This window comes from Bubalus bubalis, chromosome 11 (assembly GCF_019923935.1).
Source record: "Bubalus bubalis isolate 160015118507 breed Murrah chromosome 11, NDDB_SH_1, whole genome shotgun sequence".
Taxonomy (NCBI): Eukaryota; Metazoa; Chordata; class Mammalia; order Artiodactyla; family Bovidae; genus Bubalus; species Bubalus bubalis.
In genome coordinates, this window is record NC_059167.1 from 84,152,611 (window position 1) to 84,177,702 (window position 25,092).

The 25,092-nt window shown below is 36.6% G+C and overlaps 1 protein-coding gene across 11 annotated transcripts in view; it reads left to right on the forward strand.

The window, feature by feature from the left end:
• The window catches only part of MYO9A (myosin IXA), a 254,505-nt gene that overhangs the window by 223,247 nt on the left and 6,166 nt on the right, over positions 1-25,092 (forward strand). For all 11 annotated transcript variants that reach the window (XM_006056922.4, XM_006056915.4, XM_006056918.4 and 8 more), the window contains one exon: positions 19,407-19,609. In XM_006056922.4, the coding sequence (XP_006056984.2) occupies positions 19,407-19,609 (203 nt within the window). The remainder of the gene's footprint in view (positions 1-19,406; positions 19,610-25,092) is intronic.

Here is a 25,092-nt window from a genome sequence, read left to right on the forward strand (position 1 = left end):
GGTGGCTCCCTATGCATTTTATTTGCTGCAAGACCTACCATTTGCATTCTAAAAATTGATTGTTAAGTAGTCTCATTTCATTCTTGTATCTCCTTTTTTTTTAAAATTCATATTTAAAGCTTAATACTAGCTCTTTTGTATAATTCAGTTCAGTTGCTCAGTCGTGTCCAACTCTTCACAATCCCATGGACTACAGCATGCCAGGCTTCCCTGTCCATCACCAACTCCCAGAGCTTGGTCAAACTCATGTCTGTTGAGTTGGTGATGCCATCCAACCATCTCATTCTCTGTCGTCCCCTTCTCCTCCCACCTTCAATCTTTCCCAGCATCAGGGTCTCTTCCAATGAGTCGGTTCTTCGCATCAGGTGGCCAAAATATTGGAGTTTCAGCTTTAGCATCAGTCCTTCCGATGAATATTCAGGACTGATTTCCTTTAGGATTTACTGGTTTGATTTCCTTTCAGTCCAAGGGACTCTCAAGAGTCTTCTCCAACACCACAGTTCAAAAGCATCAATTCTTTGGCCCTCAGCTTTCTTTATAGTCCAACTTTTACATCCATACATGACTGCTGGAAAAACCATAGCTTTGACTAGGACAGACCTTTGTCAGCAAAGTAATGTCTCTGCTTTCTAATACGCTGTCTAGGTGGGTCATTGCTTTTCTTCCAAGGAGAAAGCACCTTTTAATTTTATGGCTGCAGTCACCATCTGCAGCGATTTTGGAGCCCAGGAAAATAAAGTCTCTCACTGTTTCCATTGTTTCCTCATCTATTTGCCATGAGATCATGGGCCTGGATGCCATGGTCCTTGTTTTTTGAATGTTGAGTTTTAAGCCAACTTTTTCACTCTCCTCTTTGACTTTCATGAAAAGGCTCTTTAGTTCCTCTTCACTTTTCTGCCATAAGGGTATGTCATCTGCATATCTGAGGTTATTGATATTTCACCCGGCAGTCTTGATTCCAGCTTGTGCTTCATCCAGCCCGGCATTCCACATGATAAGTTAAATAAGCATGGTGTCAATTTACAGCCTTGATATACTCCTTTCCCAATTTGGGGCCAGTCAGTTGTTCCATGTCCTATTCTAACTGTTGTTTCTTGACCTGCATACAGATTTCTCGGGAGGCAAGTGAGGTGGTCTGGTATTCCCATCTCTTTAAGAAATTTTCCACATTTTGTTGTGATCCACAGTCAAAGGCTTTCGCGTAGTCAATAAAGCAGAAGTAAATGTTTTTCTGGAACTCTCTTGCTTTTTCTATGATCCAACGGGTGTTGGCAATTTGATCTCTGGTTCCTCTGCCTTTTCCAAATCCAGCTTGAACATCTGGAAGTTCACAGTTCACATACTGTTGAAGCCTGGCTTGGAGAATTTTGAGCATTACATAATATAATAAAAGTATTATACTTTTGTATAATAGTTAATGCTTTTAAAGAAACAGTTTTCTAATTTCTCACCGAACTTGAAAGATAAACTACTTTGTATTTAGCATTTTTAAGTCACTAAAATTGTTTTTTCTCTTATAGTATATGATATCTTAAAATTAGGCATTTGATAAACCTAAGATCGTATGTTTCTACATAGAAGACACATTGACATACATGTTTCATATAGTTTGCGGAAAAATTTGAGCAGTAGGGTAAAGTGCAAAAAGCAAGAAGAAAATCACAATTTTATGTTAATATTTTAGAATACTTGTATCTCCCTTGAACTTTTTCCTTATGTATATTTAGTGAAGTTATGACAATCCTAAGGTATTCACAGTTTAATATTTCGTTTATTATTTTAGAAAGATTTTTATAGAGCTAAAACATGATTCACTTCAGTATTGTAAATCCATTTAATATTTTTAAACTTTACTAAGTAAAAATGAGATTACCTTCAGTATGTTTCTTCAGAGATACTTCTATTTTTAGACACTTTAGACACTTCCTTCTTATCCTCTTCTGCAAGATGAGCTCTGTCCCCCTACTCTTTGATTCAATTTCATTTATTCTCATTCTTTTTTTTTTAACTAAAGTATAACACAGTTCACCTATGTTTTAGGCACTTGTGCTAGGTGCTGGTGGTATAGATAAATTAGTATTCTAGGAAACAAAGATACAAATAATTGCAGTTCAGTTTGCTAAATCTCAACTTGTCTCTTCAAAAAGCTGTAGGAAAGCAGAGAGCTGGATAACTTAATGCCTGAGAAAACTGAACAAACTTCAATGGCTGGAATATAAGATTTCTTGGTAAGAATGAAGGAAGGGGAGCATGATAAGATGTAATGAATTAGCAAGTAAGTTTTGGGGTTCTTAAACTCCAAGACTGGATCTTTTCCTTTTGGATCTGTTCCTTTTAGGTCATGAGAGGCCGTCAGATTTCTAAGAGTTTCCTCTTTTAAAAACACCAGACATAAAGTTTCAAAGAGGAATTTTACCAACCCTTTAAAAATATAATGCAGTTTAAGGTATTCCAGTGCTGACAGGAAAGGTATAACATTATTAAAAGAGTGTAACATTGGAACTTATTAACATGCCCCCCAAAGAAAAAGAAAAAACTAATACAAATTTTATGTAAAAGTATTAAAAGCAGAACAGTATAGAGTGGGCTCTTGAGTAAACTTTTGTTTTTAAATCTCAGCACCATTTTACTAGCTGTTGTAACATGGTCAAGTCATTTAATCTCCAAGCCTCAGTTTTATCATATATAAACTGGGGTTAATAGTACCAAACTCAAAGATTAAATGAGTTTGTATTTGTAAGCCATAGAACAGCACTTGATACATATATATATGTATACTTCTACATATATGTCTTTATATATGCACATATATGCATATGTACAAATACATATTGATATGTATGTATATCAGTAAAACATTTGATATATAATTTCAGAACTGCTACATCTGTGAATATTAATCCAAAAATCCCAAGTTAAAATACTATCAGTGCCCCATAAACCTAAACTTTGACTAAGTGTGATTTAACCTGAGGAATGCAAGAATGACTTTAATAGCATAATTCACCATGTTACTCAGCAGGGAAAGGCACAGGAAATACAGGAGATGCAGGTTCAATCCCTGGGTTGGCAAGATCCCCTAGAGAAGAAATGGCAACCTACACCAGTATTCTTGCCTGGGAAATCCCATGGACAGAGGAACCTGGTGGGCTGCATTGGGGTCATGAGGTCACAAAGAGTTAGACAAGACTGAGCGACTAAACACAACACACACACACAATTAATCTGTAGGGGAAAAAATCAAGTTATATTATCCTCATAGATATTTAAGAAGCATTTGATATAATTATATAGATATTATTTTTTAATTCTTATTAAAATATGGTGATATAGCTGTAGTTTCTTAGCATGATAAAATATATCTGTTCCCCTCCTCACCCCCCAACAAGTATCTTGCTTACTGGAGAAACATTGGAAACTTTCTAATTAAAATTAGGAAAAGCCAGTTACCCTCATTGTCTGTTATCCTCACTGTTATTTGACCTTGTTTTGGAGGAACTAGGTAGTGCAATTAGATAATAAAAGGAATCAAAGATATAAATGTAGAAGAAAAGGTAAAATTATCACCATTTTTATATACATGCAGAACTCAAAAAAATCAACTCAAAAGCAGTTACAAATGATAGAGTATCTGGGTACAATGAATGATTTTGTACTACCAGTTGGATGATATAATGGAAGAAGAATGCTCACACATACATTGTATTAGCATGCACATACATTCAAAACAGCAACATAAAATACCAAGGAATATCTTGAACAAAGAAATCTAGAATAAGAAATGTTGAAGATTTATATAGAGAAAGTTTTAGGCCCCAAGAATTACAAAAGATTTAAATAAATGATTTGAAAATGAAGACTGAATTTATAAAGGTTGTCAGTTCTTCCCAAATTCATCTATTCATTTATTGTTGTAACACCCAACATGATGGAGAGAGGATCTGTTGCTGCTGCTGCTAAGTCGTTTCAGTCATGTCCGACTCTGTGCGACCCCAGAGACGGCAGCCCACCAGGCTCCCCCGTCCCTGGGATTCTCCAGGCAAGAACACTGGAGTGGGTTGCCATTTCCTTCTCCAATGCATGAAAGTGAAAAGTGAAAGTGAAGTCGCTCAGTTGTGTCCAACCCTCAGCAACCCCATGGACTGCAGCCCACCAGGCTCCTCCATCCATGGGATTTTCCAGGCAAGAGTACTGGAGTGGGGTGCCATCGCCTTCTCCAATCTACTTTATATATAGTAGTGTATATATATATATCAATCCCAATCTCCCAGTTCATCCCACCCACCCTTCTTCCCTAGTATCTATAAGTTTGTTCTCTATGTCTGTTTCTCTGTTTGCTTTGCAAATAAGTTGGTGTATACTATTTTCCTAAATTCTACTTACAAATGACACTGTATGATGTTTTTCTCTTTCTGCCTTACTTTACTCTGTATAACTATCTCTCAGTCCATCCATGTCTCTGCAAATGGCACAATTCCATTCTTTTTTATGGCTTAATAATACTCCATTGTATATAAGTATCACATCTTCTATATCCATTTCTCTGTTGATGGACATTTAGGTTGCTTGCCTGTCCTGGCTATTATAAATAATGCTGCAGTGTGCATAGTGATTTGATATTTTTATACATTACAAAATGACCAGCATTATTAGTCTAACCTGTCACTGTACAGAGTTTTTAATATTACAGTATAATTGACTATAGTCCCCATTACATCCCTGTGATGTATTTATTTTATAAGTTTGTACCACTTAATCTCCCTCACCTGTTTAACTCATCCCTCTCCTCTTTGGCAACCACCAGTTTGTTCTCTGTATCTATTAATCTGTTTGTTTCGTCATGACTGTTTTTTTATATTTCACATATAAGTGAAGTCATGCATTACTTGTCTTTTTCTGTTTGACTTATTTCAGTTAGTATAGCCTAGGGCCAATAAGTTAGTATAGCCTAGGGCCATCCATGTTGTTGCTAATGACAAGATTTCATTCTTTTCTATGACTGAGTAATATTCCTCTGTGTGTGTGTGTGTGTGTGTGTGTGTGTGTGTGTGTATACGTGTGTGTACGTGTATGTGTACCACATCTTCATTCTTCTGTCAGTAGGTACTTAAGTTGCTTTTATATGCGGACTATTGTAAATAATGCTGCAGTGAACATAGGGGTGTATAGATCTTTTTGAATTAGTGTTTTTGTTTTCTTATGATAAATACCCAGGAGTGGAATTGCAAAATAAAATGGTAGTATTTTTAATTTTTTGAGGCACCTCCATAGTATTTTCCTAGCAGCTGTACCAATTTACATTCCTACCAATAGTGCACAAGGGTTTTCTCCATGTCCTCACAAACACTTACATGCTATCTTTTGGATAATAACCATTCTGACAGGTGTGAGGTGATAGCTCATTGTAGTTTTGATTTGCATTTCTCTGATGATAGTGATGTCCAGCATCTTTTCATGAGTCTTTGGGCCATTTATATGTTGTCTTTGGGAAAAACATCTATGCGGGTGCTCTGCTCATTTTTTAATTATGTTGTTTTTTGTTTGAAGTTGAGTTGTATGGGTTCTTTGAGTATTTTGGATATTAACTCCTTGTTAGATATATCATTTGCAAATATCTTCTCACATTCAGTATGCTACCTTTTAATTTTGTTGATAACTTCCTTTGCTATACAAAAGCTTTTTATTTTGATGTAGTCCCATTTGTTTATTTTTGCTTTTGTTTCCCTTGCCTGAGGAGACATATCCAAAAAAATATTAACACCACTGTCAAAGAGTGTACTGCCTGTGTTTTCTTCTAGGAGTTTCAGGTCTTACATTTAAGTCTTTAATGCATTTTGTATTTATTTTTGTATATGGTTTGAGAAAGTTTTATTCTTTTGCATGTAGCTGTCCAGTTGTCCCAACAATTTGTTGAAGAAGCTATCTTTTCCTCTTGTATCTCCTTGCCTTCTTTGTTGTAGATTAATTAACTATAAGCATGAGTTTATTTCTGCATACTCTGTATCTGTTCTATTGATCTATATGTCTGTTTTCCAGTACCAAACTGTTTTGGTCATTGTAGCTTTGCAGTAAATTTTGAAATTAGGGAATGTGATACTTCCAGTTTTGTTTTTCTTTCTCGAAATTGGTTATTTGGAATGTTCTATGTTTTCATACAGATTTTAGAATTATTGGTTCTAGTTCTGTGAAAAATTTCTTAGGTGTTTTTTTTTTTCTTTTTTTTTCCTTAGGTGTTTTGATAGGGATTATATTGAATCTGTAGATTGCCTTGGATAGTGTGGTGATATTAACAATATTAATTCTTCCAGTCCATGAACATGGTATTTAGTTGGCCAAAAAGTTCTTTGGTTTTTTAAATAAAAATAAAAGGCACATCTTTAATTTTCACCAAAAACTTTATTGAACAACACATTTACCATTTTGTTCCACTACTTTCTGCCATTTTACAGGCAACTTCATAATTCCATCTTGCCAAAACTTATCTTCTTGAGCAAAGATTCCAGATGTTTTTCATGAAGTGCTGCCTTCAGTTGGTCTAATTGGGAGCAGTACTTGTTGGAATTAATGGTTTTCTAGAAGAAGTTCAATATAGAGCACTCCCTTCCAGTCCCACTATATACACTACATCACTTTCTTTGGATGAAGACCAGCATTTGGTATGGTGGTGGTGGTTCATTTCACTTGTCCCACAAACTCTTCCATCCCACATTATTGTACAGTATACACATCATCATCCATCACAATCTGCTTTATTTATTTATTTTTTTTTTAAACTTTACAATCTGCTTTAAAAACTGCATATTTTCTTTATGTTTCAGGAGAGAATTGCATGCAGAAATACAGTCAAAAGGGGTTTGTTTGTTTGTTTGTTTGTTTGCTTAACTTATGTGGAACCCAAACATCAAATTGATTTGCCAAGCTGGTGCAAATGATTTCCAGTGTTTGATTTAGATATTTGAGTATGTCAGCTACCTCCTGCATGGTATAACTTGATTATTCTCAATTAATGTGTCTGATCACTGTCAACTTCAACTGGCCTACCTGACTATGGAGCTTAACTGCCCTTTCAGGTGAAAAAGGTTATCAGCTCCACCTTTTCTACAAAAATGGAAACAAATACATAAGGGGAAGTGGAAAAGGATACATCTTTAGGGGGAAAAAGTAGGAACAAAATGAAAAAGGGGAGCAAAAGGAAAACAGACTGAAGTGGCTACCCAAAAAACTAAAAACACTCACCTTAGGGTAACACAGAAACTGAAACCAAATGTGATCAAATTAATATAATTTATCAAGTCAGTGGGCCCCTATATTGTACATCTTGTACAATCCAGAATTATTTTTAAATCAGTTTTTTAGACTTTTTATTTTATATTGGAATATAACTGATTAACAATGCTGTGATAGTTTCAAGTGAACAGCAGAGGGACTCAGCCATACATATACATGTATCTATTTTCCCCCAAACTCCCCTCCCATCCAGGCTGCCACATAACATTGAGCAGAGTTCTCTGTGCTATAGAATAAGACTTTGTTGGCTATCCATGTAAAATACAGCAATGTATATATGTTGCATTTTTTTAAATGCACTCTTTTAGAGCTCTAAATACATGTGTTTTGGTTTTTTCTTCCTTCTCCCAGTGTGTTATGTGCTTAACTGCTCAATCATGTCCAACTCTTTGCAACCCCATGGACTATAGCCCACCAGGCTCCTCTGTCCATTGGGATTCTTCAGGCAAAGATACTGGAGTGTGTTGCCATGCCCTCCTGCAGGGGAACTTCCCAAGCCAGGGATTGAACGCAGGTCTCCCCCTTTGCAGGTGCATTCTTTACCATCTGAGCCACCAGGGAAGCCCCCCAGTGTATATAGTGAGACTTAATTGGCATATAACATTGTGTAAGTTTAAAGTGTACAGTGTGATGGTGTGATGATTTGATATGTGTATATATTATGAAATGATTGTCATAAGGAGATTAGTTAACACATCCATTACTTCATATAGTTGCTTCTTTCTTTTTTTATTTTTGCTGTTGACAACATTTAAGATTTACTCTGTTAGCAGCATTTAAATCTGCAGTACAATATTGTTAACTATAGTCAGCATGCTATACATTATATCTCCAGAACTTATTCATCGTATAACTGGAAATTTGTACCCTTTGACCACTGTCACCCATTTTCCCCTGGAAACCACCTATCTACTCTGTTTCCATGAGTTCAATTACAAATATGTTTTTTAAGAAGAAGGGAATTTCACCTCCTCCCATTTTGAAAGGGTGAAATCTAAGTGCTAGTTTATTTTTCTTTACAAACTGAAAATAGTTAACTCTCCATAAGCATAGTAACGTCTTACAGCAGATCCTTGATCTTGGCTTTCTGTCATAATTGCTTTTCCTAGTAACTGTTGATAAGAGGTTGGAAATATGAATATTGTGTATGATATTATATCATGGATTAGTGAGACTTTAGACTTAATACTCATCAACACTTAAAAATAACTATAGTTAAAAATCTTAATTTTAGAAATAGTTTTTACAGTTTAAGCTGAAAAGTCACTGGGATAACTGTTCAGAAAAGGATTTACAATATGTTTTTATGGATCTTTCAGTAAACGTAGTAAAGTATACATTGTTCATGAACTATGTGATCAATCAAAACCAATAAAATCCCTATTATGATAGAAAAATATACTCTGATCTTGGAGTAGAGGAGGTTTTTCTATTATATAAAACCATTAAAAGTTGATAGGTTCATTGGAATAGTTACCAAGTTATACGTGACAAAATGACAATAGCAAAGCAAAAGGGAAATAATATACCTTAGGAAATATTTACAAATCATGTCACAAAGTCTAATTTTCCTTAGTTAATGAGCAAAAACCCCTATAAATAGATAGGAGAAAGACCAGCTATCTAGTGGAAAATGAAAAAAGGTTACTATAAACCACTTCTTAGAGTGTTAATTGCTCTTTCCAGGGAGTCCACGAGGTCAAATCTGTTTTTATCATAATGCAGAGAAAATATTTGCCTTTTTCAGTCTGTTGAGTGTAAAAAAGTGATTATGAGTAAAAACACTCGAAAAGAATATATATTAAATGTTGCTATTAAAAAAACTCATTAAAAAAAACTGATTTGTGCTTATTATGGAAAAGTTGGAAGGTACAGAAAAGTATGGAGAGTAAAGGATATTATTCCACCTGAGAAATACCTTGATGTATTTGCAGATTTTAAGAGAACCTGTGATACACTTATTTATGGCCTAGTTCTTAACACAGTATTAACATTTTCCCATGTTTCTAAAAGCTCTATGTAATTAACTTTAAAATTTACTTTCTCTGACCTTAAAAGAGAATTCTGGGCTGTAGGAGTTCTTTCTTAATCTTTATTTAATGCTATCTTAAGAGAGATCATACCTAGAAAGATTGTTTGATTTTCTTCAGCTCTGTTAAGTAATTCTTAACATTGTGAGGTACTTAGGTGGCCAGGTGATGGTATGAACTCAGAACACAGACAGCTGTTTTATTGAATATTGGAAAGTGAATACTAGGGATAAGCTCAGATTTTTTTCCAACTCCCTGAGGCTTTTATATCAGATTAAGTTTTAGTTGTTCATTTGGCTTCATTAAAATAGTCAAAATCGTATGTAATGAGAAGATGTCTTGGAGTTTATAATGTGATCCTGACCAGTCATAATGGACTTTAACACTCAAAACCCCATTCTCTGCCTCCATTCCACAATGCTGTCTTATCTGGAGTCATCCTTTGTAAAATTGGCAGACTGATTTTTTTTTTAATTGGAAGCTGATTACTTTACAATATTGTGGTGGTTTTTGCCATATATAGACATGAGTCAGCCACGAGTGCATATGTGTCCCCTCATCCTGAATCCCACCTCCCTCCCCACCCTATCCCTTTGGGTTGTCCCAGTGCACTGGCTTTGAGTGCCCTGCTTCATGCATTGAACTTGCACTGGTCATCTATTTTACATATGGTAATATACATGTTTCAATGCTATTCTCTCAAATCATCCCACCCTCGCCTTTTCCCACATAGTCCAAAAGTCTGTTCTTTACATCTGTGTCTCTTTTGCCGTCTTGTATATATGGTCATTGTTACCATCTCTCTAAATTCCATATATATGCATTAATATACTGTATTGGTGTTTCTCTTTCTGTATACTTCTGTATACTTCACTGTGTATAACAGGCTCCGGTTTCATCCACCTCATTAGAACTGACTCAAATGCGTTTTTTTTTTAATAGCTAAGTAATATTCCATTTTGTATATGTACCACAACTTCCTTATCCATTCGTCTGCCGATGGACATCTAGGTTGCTTCCACGTCCTAGCTATTGTAAACAGTACTGCAATGAACATTGGAATACAATGTTCTTTCAGTTCTGGTTTCCTCGGTATGTATGCCCCGCAGCGGGATTGCTGGGTCATATGGCAGTTCTGTTTCCAGTTTTTTAAAGAATCTCCACACTGTTCTCCTTAGTGGCTGTACTAGTTTGCAGTCCCACCAACGGTGTAAGAGGGTTCCCTTTTCTCCACACTCTGTCTAGCATTTACTGTTTGTAGACTTTTTGATGGCAGCCATTCTGACTGGTGTGAGTTGGTACCTAATTGTGGTTTTGATTTGCATTTATCTGTTAATGAGTGATGTTGAGCATTTTTTCATGTGTTTATTAGCCATCTCCAGTGAACTCCATGGCAGTCCACACTAGTATACTTGCCTGGAGAAACCCTGTGGACAGAGGAGCCTGGTAGACTATAGTCCTTGGGGTCACAAAGAGTCGGACATGACTGAGCAACAAAGCACATTAGCCATCATATGTCTTCTTTGGAGAAATGTCTGTTCAGTTCTTTGGCCCACTTTTTTATTGGATTGTTCATTTATCTGGTATTGATCTGCATGAGCTGCTTGTAGATTTTGGAGATTAATTCTTTATCAGTTGTTTCATTTGCTATTATTTTCTCCCATTCTGAAGGCTGCCTTTTTTTTTACCTTGCTTATAGTTTCCTTTGTTGCACAAAACTTTCAAGTTTAATTAGGTCCCATTTGTTTATTTTTGTTTTCATTTCCATTACTCTGGGAAGTGGGTCATAGAGCATCTTGCTGTGATTTATGTCAAAGAGTGTTCTGCCTGATTTCTTCTTCTTTTTTTTTAATTTTATTTTATTTTTAAACTTTACAATATTGTATTGGTTTTGCCAACTATCGAAATGAATCCACCACAGGTGTACATGTATTCCCCATCCTGAACCCTCCTCCCTCCCCATACCATCCCTCTGGGTCGTCCCAGTGCACCAGCCCCAAGCATCCAGTATCATGCATCGAACCTGGACTGGCCACTCGTTTCATATATGATATTATACGTATTTCAATGCCATTCTCCCAAATCATCCCATCCTCTCCCTCTCCCACAGAGTCCAAAAGACTGTTCTATCTAAGAGCTTTATAGTTTCTGGTCTTACATTTAGATCTTTAATCCATTTGGAGTTTATTTTTGTGTATGGTGATAGAAAGTATCCTGGTTTCATTCTTTTACAGGTGGTTGACCAGTTTTCCTAGTACCACTTGTTAAAGAGATTGTCTTTTCTCCATTGTGTATTTTTGTCACCTTTGTCAAAGATAAGGTGTCCATAGGTTTGTGGATTTATCTCTGGATTGTCTGTTTTGTTCTATCGATCTATATTTCTGTGTTTGTGCCAGTACCATACTGTCTTGATGACTGTAGCTTTGTAGTATAGTCTGAAGTCAGGAAGGTTGATTCTTCCAGTTCCATTTTTCTTTTTCAAGATTGCTTTGTCTATTCGAGGTTTTTTTGTGTTTCCATACATATGGTGAAATTTGATCCTTTGTTTTGAGGGCTTTCATAACATATTCCTCACTTCTTGATCCCAGAACTAAAAGTGGAATAGCAATCTTGTCATCCTCCTGATTTTCATCCTGTTGCATGTCTTAGAGGGCATACGTTTGGAAGAATGAGCCTGAATGTTTTTAGAACTACCCTCCACTTTCACCTTGTCATTTGGGGTAGCTCAGCAGTTTCTGTTTCTGAGACAGATCTTCTCAAAAGATAGTAGTATTTTGCATACATAACTAGCTTTGAAGAGAAACTGGCTTTATTGAGAAATATGACACATATAGAAAAGGACGGAGACATATATACATGTCTAAATGAATTATGAGCATCCATGTACCACCCTTAGATCAAGATATAGAACCCCCAGAAGCTCTTATCTTTTTCTTTCCAATCACAATCCTTTCTCTCCCCCCAAAGTAAGCAATAATCTGAGTATTACGTTAATCACTTACTCTGTTTCTTTGTTGTTTTCCCATTAAAGTGTGTATCCCTGAGCACTACAGTTCTGTTTTTAAGCTTTATATAAATGGACTCATATAATAGGTATTTTATATCTGATTTATTTCACTCAACCTTATATGTGTAAGACTTGTCCATATTATTGTGTTTCATTGTAGCACATACTGGAGAAGGCAATGGCACCCCACTCCAGTACTCTTGCCTGGAAAATCCCAGGATGGACGGAGGAGCCTGGTAGGCTGCAGTCCTTGGTGTCGTTAAGAGTCGGGGACGACTGAGCGACTTCATTTTCACTTTTCACTTTCATGCATTGGAGAAGGAAATGGCAACCCACTCCAGTATTCTTGCCTGGAGAATCCCAGGGACAGAGGAGCCTAGTGGGCTGCCATCTATGGAGTCGCACAGAGTCAGACACGACTGAAGTGACTTAGCAGCAGCATAGCACATACTTGTTACTGTAATAGTATTTTAGTGTATGCGTATACCACAGTTAATCCATTCTAGTGTTAATGGACATTTGGCTTGTATTTTGGGGAATTATGAGTAATGCTTCTATGAACATTCTGATACATTTAATTTTGATGGTGACATGGATGTATTTTTGTGGGGGTTATACAGGAGTGCAATACTATATCCTGGGTCACAGGATATATATATATATATATATATATATATATGTATGTATAAAATTTTTTTTCATCCTGAGTCCATAATGCCAAACTTTTTTTCCAAAATAGTTGTATTGTACTAGCAGTGCATGAGAGTTCCCAATTGCTTCACTTCCTTCCCAGCTCTTATATTGTCAGATTCTTTAATTTTAGCCATTTTAATGGATGTATCATTAGTTCAGTTCAGTTTGGTCACTCAGTCGTGTCCGACTCTTTGCAGCCCCATGAATCACAGCATGCCAGGCCTCCCTGTCCATCACCAACTTGCGAAGTCCACCCAAACCCATGTCCATTGAGTCGGTGATGCCATCCAACCATCTCATCCTCTGTCGTCCTCTTTTCCTCCTGCCCTCAATCTTTCCCAGCATCAGAGTCTTTTCAAATGAGTCAGCTCTTCACATCAGGTGGCCAAAGTATTGAAATTTCAGCTTCAACATCAGTCCTTCCAATGAATACCCAGGACTGATCTTTAGGATGGACTGGTTGGATCTCTTTGCAGTCCAAGGGACTCTCAAGAGTCTTCAACACCATAGTTCAAAAGCATCAGTTCTTCAGTGCTCAGCTTTCTTCATAGTCCAACTCTCACATCCATACATGACCACTGGAAAAACCACAGCCTTGACTAGACGAGCCTTTGTTGGCAAAGTAATGCCTCTGCTTTTTAATATGCTGTTTAGGTTGGTCATAACTTTCCTTCCAAGGAGTGTCTTTTAATTTCATTGCTGCAATCACCATCTGCAGTGATTTTGTATCATTAGGGTTTCATTTTAAATTTCTGTGTTGTGACTCTAATGTGCTTAAGCACTTTTTCCTAAGTATGTTGGCAGTTTGGATCTCCTCTTTGGTGGAGGACCTGTTCACAACTCTTGTTCATTTTTCTGATGGGGTTGTCTGCCTTTTTCTGATTTGAAAGAGTTCTTAATGGATTCTGGATATAAGCCCTTTATTGATTACTTCCGTTGTGTAATTTCTTCTTCCACTATTAAAGGTGTCTTTCATTGAACAGGATGTTCTTAATTTTAATGTAGCCTAACTTACCAATCTTTTTCTTTAGACTAGTATTTTTAGGGTCATGTTTAAGAATTTTTTTTACAATCTTAAGTTATGAAGATAATCTGTATTATTATCATGTACAAGCTTTATTGTTTTGCCTTTCACATTTAAGTGTATAATCCACCTGAAAATATTTTTGTATGTGATGTAATGTAGGGAGTGGTCTTTATATTCATGGATCTCTTTCTAGTCTATTTTTACTATCTTTGTATCAACACCACTATTTCAATTAGTATAGCTTTCTAAAAATACCTGCTAGAACAAGTCACTCTACCTTCTTCAGTAGTGTTTTGACTATTCTTGGCTCTGTATATATTGCCATATAAATTATAGAATCAGCTTCACAAAAATTGTCTTGGGATTTTTATTGAGATTGATTTATAGTATGTTTAGAATTTTTGCACCTGTGTTTGAGTAAAATTGTCCCTTAATAAACTTTTCTTTTAATGTCCTATGTTTTAATATCTAGTTTATGCTAGCCTCTAAAAATGAGTTGGAGAGTAGTCCTTTTTTATAATTTTTATTTATTTATGGATGTGCTGGGTCTTCATTGCTGTGTGGGCTTTTCTCTAGTTGTGGCAAGCAGGAGAGTAGTCCTTATTTTTAATTCTGTGGAAGAATTTGTGTTTTATTTCTTTTTGTTTACTGGTGAAATCATCTAAGCTTCCAGTTTTCTCTCTATAAAGATGTTATTTGTAGATTAAGTTTATAAACTTAATCACATTTTTTTTATTTCCTTGACAGTATTAGTTATTTGGACTTTTGTAGAAATTTCTCCACTTTGTATAAAATTTCAGATTTATTAACATAGAGTTGTTCATAGTAGCCTCTTATCTTTTTCATGTCTACTAGATTTGGATAGTGCCCCCTTTTTCATTCCCACTTTGGTTATTTGTTATTTCTTTCTTTCTTATCAATTTTGCCAGCATTTAAAATTGTTTATTAGTTGTTTCAAAGAGCTGCGTTTGCCTTTGGTCCTCTTTTTTCTAGTGTTTATTTACTCTTTATTTCCTTTTTCTCTCCTTGGGTTTATTTTGTTGTTCTTTCCCCAGTTTTCTAAAATAGATACCTTTTTTCTAAAGTTTTCTAAAGTACTTACCTTTTTAATTTTTAACCTTTTTTTTCTAATGTATGCATATAAAGCTTAAAACTTTAAGATCAACAGGGTTAAACTGTATCCCACAGATTTTTATATTGTTGTTTAGTTCAAAGACTTTTTAAATTCCTGTTGTGATTTCTTCTTTGGCTATGGGTATTTTAGAAGTCTATTTCTTTTTATTTTTTTAAATTTTATTCAAGTATAGTTGATTTACAGTGTTGTGTTAATTTCTGCCATACAGCAGAATGACTCACTTATACACATATATCATTCTCATATTCTTTTCCATTATGGTTTTATCACAGAATATTGAATATAGTTCCCTGAGCTGTACAGTAGGGCTTTGTTATTTATCCATTCTATATATAATAGTTTATATCTGCTAATCCCAAACTCCTAATCCATCTCTCCCTCACTCTCCCCCTTGGCAACCACAAGTCTGTGCTATGTGTCTGGGAATCTGTTTCTGTTTCATAGATAAGTTGATTTGTGTCATATTTTAGATTCCATGTATAAGTGATGTCATATGACATTTGTTTTTCTCTTTCTGACTTATTTCATTTAGTATAATAGTCTCTAGGTCCATCCATGTTGCTGCAAATTGCATTATTTCATATATGTTTCACATCTTCTTGATGCATTGATATGTGTTTCTTAAATTCTGCATACATAGGGATTTTTAGTTTTCTCTTTGTAATTATACTATCAGAAAACTTACTTTAAATTACTTTAAAGGTCAGATAAACTGTTTCAGTCCTGGGAAATTTATTACTGTTGTTGCTCTGTGTGCTTTAAAATATCCTGTAGTTGTTAGGTCATGAATTCTATATGTCTATTAGATAACTTGTGTTTATTAAGTTGGTTAGGTATATTACTTTACTGATTTGTGTGTATATGCTTGTTTTCTCTGTGCTGACATGGTATGTCTTTTACTCCTGCCTTTTTGCTTTCAGCCCTCCTGAATTTTGAATATTTTATATCCATGCCTTGTAAACTTACTATAATTGAAAATTCTTTTTTTTAAATACAGTCTGATAATCTTCAGGTTTTAACTAACACATTTAATCTACTTAATTTAATGTAATCACTGATATATTGGGATTTAAATCTACTGTTTTATTTTGTGCTTTTAATTTTTCCTACCTGATATATGTTTTGTTTCTTTCTTGACTGTTTTACTCTTTTTTTCCTTTTTCTTTTGACTACATATTGTATTCAATTTTTCCCTTAGTTTTAAAGTTTTATACTTTTTTACTCTTCTTTTAGTTTTCAACTAAAGATTACAACAGGCATCTGTGATTTATCAAAGTCAGTTGGTGCTTTTATTTTTTTCCTAGATAGGACAAGGTCTTTAATATGCTTTAGCTATTGTTTGATATATTGCTGTTGTTGTTATGCAGATGTTTTAAATTATCTGTATTTTAAATGCAATATATTATTCTTATGTTTTATGAAAATTCATTTAGACTTACATCTTTACTGTTTTTACTGCTTCATTTCTTTCTCCTTGACTTTTCTCTTTGGGTCATTTTCTGTCTGCCCTTCCTTTAGTGCAGATCTGCTGGTGACAGATTTCCTATCTTCGTATGTCTGAAAATGTCTTTATTTAAACTTCATTCTTGAAGGCTGCTTTTGCAATGTATAGAATTCTGGACAGGCAGTTACTTTTTCCTTTCATCTTTTGAAAGTACTATTTGTTGTTTTCTGACTTACATTGTTTCTGTTGAAAAGTAAGCTTTGAATCAAATAGTTGCTTCTTTGTTGCAGATACATTTTTTTTTTTTCTGACTTCTTTTTAGATTTTTTTCTTGCCTTTAATTTTTAGCAGCTGTCTCTAGGTATGGTATGGACTTCTTTTTATTGGACTGGCTAAAAAGTTCGCTTGGGCTTTTCCTATAACATCAGATGGAAGGACCCAAATGAACTTTTTGGCCAAGCCAATGTTTATCTTTCCTAGAGGTTGAAGATTTTCTGCAGTCAGTAGGTTGATATCTTTAATTGGTTTTGAAAGATGTTCTGCTATTATTTCTTTGATATTTCTCCTATAGGATCTCTCTTTTCTCCTAGTAATCTTTTTGCATATGGTAGATCTTTTTATTGTGTCCTCTTTATCTTCTTTATTGAATTTTTATAGAAAAAAATGTGTTTTGTTTTCTCTGCTTGATTCTTTATATTTTCTTCTGACCTATTCCAGTCCACTAGTCAAGCTATGTCTTTCTGTGTCTTTCAGCATGGTTACTTTGAGTCTATTCTGAAAGTCACAATATCTGGTGTCATTTAGGGTTTCTGTTGTTTTTACTGGTTTCCATTTACATTGTCTTGTCTCCTTTTGTGCTTGCTTACCTTTTACTGTATGTGAGCAAAGTATTTTTTAAAATTATTTGTAAAAATATTTTGAAACCTAAAATGGTATTACTTTCCTCCAGTGTTTTCATTGTTTTCTGTCAGGTTCTAGGACACTAGCAATCTGAGATTACTTGAATCCAATTTTAGGGATTACAGTTTTTTTGAACCATTCAGACAACTTGAAGCTAGCCTGCAGTATCTGCAATGACTATAATAATTTCCATTTACAAACCCTAGGGGTCCCAGCATCAGGCATGCATGGAGTCCACACTCAACACCCGACTACAGCTCACACCCTTGCCTGGGTCTGGACTATTATTCTTACCCCAGGGCTTGGCAAATTTTCTATAAAGGACCATAGCCTAAATACTTGAGGCTTTGTGGAACATGGAAGCTGTTGCAACTATCAGTGCTACTGTTATTCTGCAGAAGAGCCATAGACAATGCATGAATTAATGAGCAGAAAAGTATTTCAGTAAAGCTTTATTTACAAAATCTGACATTAGGACACATTTGGCCCAAGGGCCATGTTTTGCTGACTCCTGCTGTAGTCTGTCAGAAGCTCTGTTCAGACTCTCATCTGCCTCTTCTTAAATATAAATTAGCCTTGAATACTGGGCCAACCGTCTCTTTGGTCTGCCTTGTTAACTCTGTAGTGCCTTCAAGGATCTGTTAGGTTTTTATGTTTGGTCCAGTTGTTCTCAGCAGGAGGTTTAATTGTCATTATCAGAGGCTAAAGTTACATACAAAGTAACCAATTAAAACAATGAGATTATTCCCCCTCTGATCTCAAGAAGGAAGTTTCTTGAGTTGTTCTTAGAGAATATCTCTCACTAACACCCTATAATATATAAATGATATTTAAAAAAAATAAAACTGAGTTTTAGGACCTGTTTTGTATAGTCTTCCTATAGAGCAGTGTTGTCCCTCAGAACTTTGTTTGATGATAGAGATGCTCAATTTCTGCACTTTTCCTTGTGGTAGTCACTAACCACCTGTGGCTGTTGAACTTTTGAAATCTGGCTAGGGTGATCGCAGAGCTAAATTTTTACTTCTGTTTAATTAAAAAAAGTTTTATTGGAGTATACTTGATTTACAATGTTGTGTTAGTTTCAGGTGTACAGTGAAGTGAATCAGTTATACATATATCCACTCTTTTTAAAGATTTTTTTTTCCCATGTAGGCCATCACAGAGTATTGAGTAGAGTTCCCTGTGCTGTACAGTAGGTCCTTATTAGTTATCTGTTTTATATATAGTAGTACGCACATATGTCAGATACACATATGTCAATTCCTATCTCCCAATTTATCCCTCCCCCACATCCCGTTTAACTTTAATTTAATTAAAATTTAAATAACCATGTGTGGATATTTAATTTGCAGGATATTTAGTCTTGCAAGAGATAGCTTAGATTAATAGAAGAATCTCATGTCATTTTAAAGATTAGGATTGATACATATATACTACCATGTGTAAAATAGCTAGTGGGGAAGTTGCTTTATAGCACAGGGAGCTTAGTTTGGAGCTCTGTGATAACTTAGAGGGGTAGAAGAGGGGAGGAGGGAGGGAGGTTCAAGAGGAAGGGGAATATGTGTATACATATAGCTGATTCACTTCATTGTACAGCAGAAGAAACTAATACAACATTGTAAAACAACTATACCTTAGTTAAAAAAGAGAATCTCATCCCAGTACATGGTGTGTTCTTACACTCCCACCCCCCTACATACCCATTTTCCAGTGCTCTGACAAGAAATACTTAGCCTGTTAATATTTTAGGTCTCATAGAATGTTTCCACTTATTCCCACCATTCACCAGGTGTGATGGAAATATTACACTTGTTATCCTAACTGGGCCAAGTAAAACTGATGGAGTCACTCAGTTTACCTTTAACATGTATTTTTCTTTGCAGGGAAAGGGGCGTCTTCGTCGAGGAAACTATCCATGTCCATCCTCTCCTGCTGTGGTTCGTCTGCCTTCCATGTCTGATGTCATGGAAGAGACCTTGACTAGTGAGGCGGCCCTGGAGACTGACATCACAGAGCAGCAGCAGGCAGCTATGCAGCAGGAGGAGAGAGTCCTGACCGAGCAGATTGAGAATCTGCAGAAAGAGAAGTAAGTCGCCAGAAGGAAAGCGAGCAACTGTTACCTGTTTCCATTTCCTTCCTCCTGTCCTCTGTTTATTCTTCCTTTTTGTGAGTCAGACCCTACGTCAGGGTACAGGGGATGTGGAGATGACAAGGACATGCTGTCTGTACTCCGGTAGCAGTGTAAAAGTTGTCACCTCAAGGAAGGATGCTCATGAGCTAGGAGATCTGAAGCTGCTACAGTGGAGATTCTCAAAAGGCTGACTGGACAGGGTGTGTCAGTCTTAGCCCAGATTCCTAACAGGTCACCAGTCTTGGTGACAAATTTTCCTTTTAAAGGAGGAATAAAGATTCCCAGGCTAAGATGATTCAGAACTCCATGCTGCTGCTGCTGCTGAGTCACTTCAGTCGTGTCCGACTCTGTGTGATCCCATAGACGGAAGCCCACCAGGCTCCTCCGTCCCTGGGATTCTCCGGGCAAGAACACTGGAGTGGATTGCCATTTCCTTCTCCAATGCATGAAAGTGAAAAGTCAAAGTGAAGTCGCTCAGTCGTGTCTGACCCTCAGCGACCCCATGGACTGCAGCCTACCAGGCTCCTCCGTCCATGGGATTTTCCAGGCAAGAGTACTGGAGTGGGGTGCCATTGCCTTCTCCATCAGAACTCCATAAAGGAACATTATTATCTGAAGATCAGTATAACCATGGGGTCAGCAACTGGATGGTCAGGGTAAGGCAGCAACTCTTGGAGGTGCTGGGACACCGAGTAGGGAAATTGATTGCAATTGGGAGAGAGACAGATAAACCGCTCTGTGACCTCTGCCATCCCTGGAGCAAGGATGGTAACACTACTTCTTGGGTATAATGTGAACACCCTGTGGTTCTCTCTGAAGGTACTGTGTACTGGTTGTCAGTGATGACTCAAGTTTTAAGGGGATTTTTGTACGTGAGTTCCAGGATCCCAGGTCTGAGAGCTTGATTCATGAGAGATTATGAGTCTTTTGAAGTACTTTTTGCTTGTCAGGATTGCTTCTAGAATTTGGACAAGCTGAAAAAGCAGCTAGAGCTCAACTGTGCTGAACATGATAAGATAAAAATGGTCTACTTTGATGAGAAGCTAGCTATTTGATACAAAAATGATCTGAAAAGAGGAGCTAATTCAGCTTTGATGAAAATGGCATTGGAAGTATTGAAGGATGAATAGGAATTTGCCAGGAAGGTGAAAGTCCCAGAGAAAGGAAAATGTATGAACATAGTCTCAGAGATGTGAATGTGCATTGCTTATGACAGTTGCCATTGCAGCAGTGAGTTGTTGGCGAGACTATCCTTGCAAAGATTGTCCATGAATCTCAAGCCAGGTGTCGGAGGTATTAAAGGATGAACAGTTTAAAGCTGGATAGAGTGGAAGAGAAGCTAAGAGGGCTCTGCAAAGGAGGAGAATTGATGAAAATGGAGTTACACTTGGAAGGATAACGAGGCAGTGGACAGAGTGGAGGAGTGGATCAACAAACTCCAGGGTCTGCCCACTGGGGAAAATTGCCTACATAGAGTGGAGAAAAGGTTATTAGGAATTGCAGATGTAAAGGAACTTTGGTGTTAGGGTATTGGCATGAGCTTTTAACAAAGATATTGATTAAAATGAATCAGAGTGGTCTCAGGCAGTAGTGAGAAAGTAAGATTAGGAGCCAGGTACCAAAGACTTCAGGCAATGAGGAGGCATGGCTGAGAGGAGGTGAGTGATTGATAAGAAGGGATCGAGAATAGTAGTCTAAAGTGGAGATGGCAAAGGTTTAAAAGGACAGAAGAGGTCAGTCGGTTTATTTCATTTAGGAGATCTAGAGGTCTTTCCTTGGCCAAAGATGGTAGAGGATATAGTGTGTAGCAGCTAATAACATTTTTATTTATTTATTTATTTTAATTGGAGGCTAATTATTTTACAATATTATAGTGGTTTTGCCATACATTGACATGAATCAGCCATGGGTGTACATATGTTCCCCATCCTGAACCCTCCTCCCACCTCCCTCCCCATCCCATCCCTCTGGGTCATCCCAGTGTACCAGCCCAGAGCACCCTGTCTCATGCATTGAACCTGGACTGGCGATCTGTTTCACATATACATGTTTCAATGCTATTGTCTCAAATCATCCCACCCTCGCCTTCTCCCACAGAGTCCAAAAGACTGTTCTATACATCTGTGTCTCTTTTGCTCTCTTGCATATAGGGTTATCATTACCATCTTTCTAAATTCTATATATATGTGTCAGTATACTGTATTGGTGTTTTTCTTTCTGGTTTACTTAAACACAGTATTTCTTTATATTTTCAGAATTGAATTAAAAGTTTCAAACCTCATTCAAGATTTTTTTTAAATCACTAAAATAATAAGATTGCTAGACTTTTAGCAGTAATACTTTGTTGTTCAGTTGCTCAGTCATGTCGGACTCTGTGATCCCATGGACTGCAGCATACCAGGCCTCCCTGTCCTTTATCATCTCCCGGAGCTTGCTCAAGCGCATGTCCATTGGGTCGGTGATGCCATCCAGGCATCTCATCCTCTGTCGTCCCCTTCTCTTCCTGCCTTCAATCTTTCCCAGCATCAGGGTCTTTTCCAATGAGTCAGTTCTTCACATCAGGTGGCCGAAGTATTGGAGTTTCAGCTTCAGCATCAGTCCTTCCAATGAATATGCAGGACGGATTTCCTTCAGAATGGACTGGTTGGATCTCCTTGCAGTCCAAGGGACTCTCAAGAGTCTTCTCCAACACCACAGTTCAAAAGCATCAGTTCTTTGTCCCTCAGCTTTCTTTATGGTCCAACTCTCACATCCATACATGACTACTGGGAAAACCATAGCTTCGACTATATGGACCTTTGTCAGCAGAGTAATGTCTCCACTTTTTAATACATTGTCATAGCTTTTCTTCCAAGGCACAAGCATCTTTTAATCCCATGGCTACACTCACCATCCGCAGTGACTTTGGAGCCCAAGAAAATAAAGTCTGTCACTGTCTAGATGCCAGAATAAATGGAACTATATCAAAACTTTGAATATAAATTAGAAATCTAGCATTCTATTCATACTTAGTCAAACAAGTGGGATGAAAATGTCATAATTTTTTTTTAATTTTATTTATTTTTAACTTTACAATATTGTATTGGTTTTGCCATATATCAAAATGAATCCGCCACAGGTATACATGTGTTCCCCATCCTGAACCCTCCTCCCTCCTCCCTCCCCATACCATCCCTCTGGGTCGTCCCAGTGCACCAGCCCCAAGCATCCAGTATCGTGCATCAAACCTGGACTGGCAACTCATTTCGTACATGATATTATACATGTTTCAGTGCCATTCTCCCAAATCATCCCACCCTCTCTCTCTCCCACAGAGTCCAAAAGACTGTTCTATACATCAGTGTCTCTTTTGCTGTCTCGTACACAGGGTTATTGTTACCATCTTTCTAAATTCCATATATATGCGTTAGTATACTGTATTGGTGTTTTTCTTTCTGGCTTGCTTCACTCTGTATAATAGGCTCCAGTTTCATCCACCTCATTAACACTGATTCAAATGTATTCTTTTTAATGGCTGAGTAATACTCCATTGTGTTTATGTACCACAGCTTTCTTATCCATTCATCTGCTGATGGACATCTAGGTTGCTTCCATGACCTGGCTATTATAAACAGTGCTGCGATGAACATAGGGGTACACGTGTCTCTTTCAATTCTGGTTTCCTCAGTGTGTATGCCCAGCAGTGGGATTGCTGGATCATAAGGCAGTTCTATTTCCAGGTTTTTAAGGAATCTCCACACTGTTCTCCATAGTGGCTGTACTAGTTTGCATTCCCACCAACAGTGTAAGAGGGTTCCCTTTTCTCCACACCCTCTCCAGCATTTATTGTTTGTAGACTTTTGGATCACAGCCATTCTGACTGGCGTGAAATGGTACCTCATAGTGGCTTTGATTTCATTTCTCTGATAATGAGTGATGTTGAGCATCTTTTCATGTGTTTGTTAGCCATCTGTATGTCTTCTTTGGAGAAATGTCTATTTAGTTCTTTGGCCCATTTTTTGATTGGGTCATTTATTTTTCTGGAATTGAGCTGTAGGAGTTGCTTGTATATTTTTGAGATTAGTTGTTTGTCAGTTGCTTCATTTGCTGTTATTTTCTCCCATTCTGAAGGGTGTCTTTTCACCTTGCTTATAACTTCCTTTGTTGTACAGAAGCTTTTAAGTTTAATTAGATCCCATTGTTTATTTTTGCTTTTATTTCCAATATTCTGGGAGGTGGGTCATAGAGGATCTTGCTGTGTTGTATGTCAGAGAGTGTTTTGCCTATGTTCTCCTCTAGGAGTTTTATAGTTTCTGGTCTTACGTTGAGATCTTGAATCCATTTTGAGTTTATTTTTGTGTATGGTGTTAGAAAGTGTTCTAGTTTCATTCTTTTACAAGTGGTTGACCAGATTTCCCAGCACCACTTGTTAAAGAGATTGTCTTTAATCCACTGTGTATTCTTGCCTCCTTTGTCAAAGATAAGGTGTCCATAGGTGCGTGGATTTATCTCTGGGCTTTCAATTTTGTTCCATTGATCTATATTTCTGTGTTTGTGCCAGTACCATACTGTCTTGATGACAGTGGCTTTATAGTAGAGCCTGAAGTCAGGCAGGTTGATTCCTCCAGTTCCATTCTTCTTTCTCAAGATTGCTTTGGCTATTCGAGGTTTTTTTGTATTTCCATACAAATTGTGAAATTATTTGTTCTAGCTCTGTGAAGAATACCGTTGGTAGCTTGATAGGGATTGCATTGAATCTATAAATTGCTTTGGGTAGTATACTCATTTTCACTATATTGATTCTTCCAATCCATGAACATGGTATATTTCTCCATCTATTAATGTCCTCTTTGATTTCTTTCACCAGTGTTTTATAGTTTTCTATATATAGGTCTTTAGTTTCTTTAGGTAGATATATTCCTAAGTATTTTATTCTTTTTGTTGCAATGGTGAATGGAATTGTTTCCTTAATTTCTCTTTCTGTTTTCTCATTATTAGTGTATAGGAATGCAAGGGATTTCTGTGTGTTGATTTTATATCCTGCAACTTTACTATATTCATTGATTAGCTCTGGTAATTTTCTGGTGGAGTCTTTAGGGTTTTCTATGTAGAGGATCATGTCATCTGCAAACAGTGAGAGTTTTACTTCTTCTTTTCCAATCTGGATTCCTTTTATTTCTTTTTCTGCTCTGATTGCTGTGGCCAAAACTTCCAAAACTATGTTGAATAGTAATGGTGAAAGTGGGCACCCTTGTCTTGTTCCTGACTTGAGAGGAAATGCTTTCAATTTTTCACCATTGAGGATAATGTTTGCTGTGGGTTTGTCATATATAGCTTTTATTATGTTGAGGTATGTTCCTTCTATTCCTGCTTTCTGGAAAGTTTTATCATAAATGGATGTTGAATTTTGTCAAAGGCTTTCTCTGTATCTTATTGAGATAATCATATGGTTTTTATTT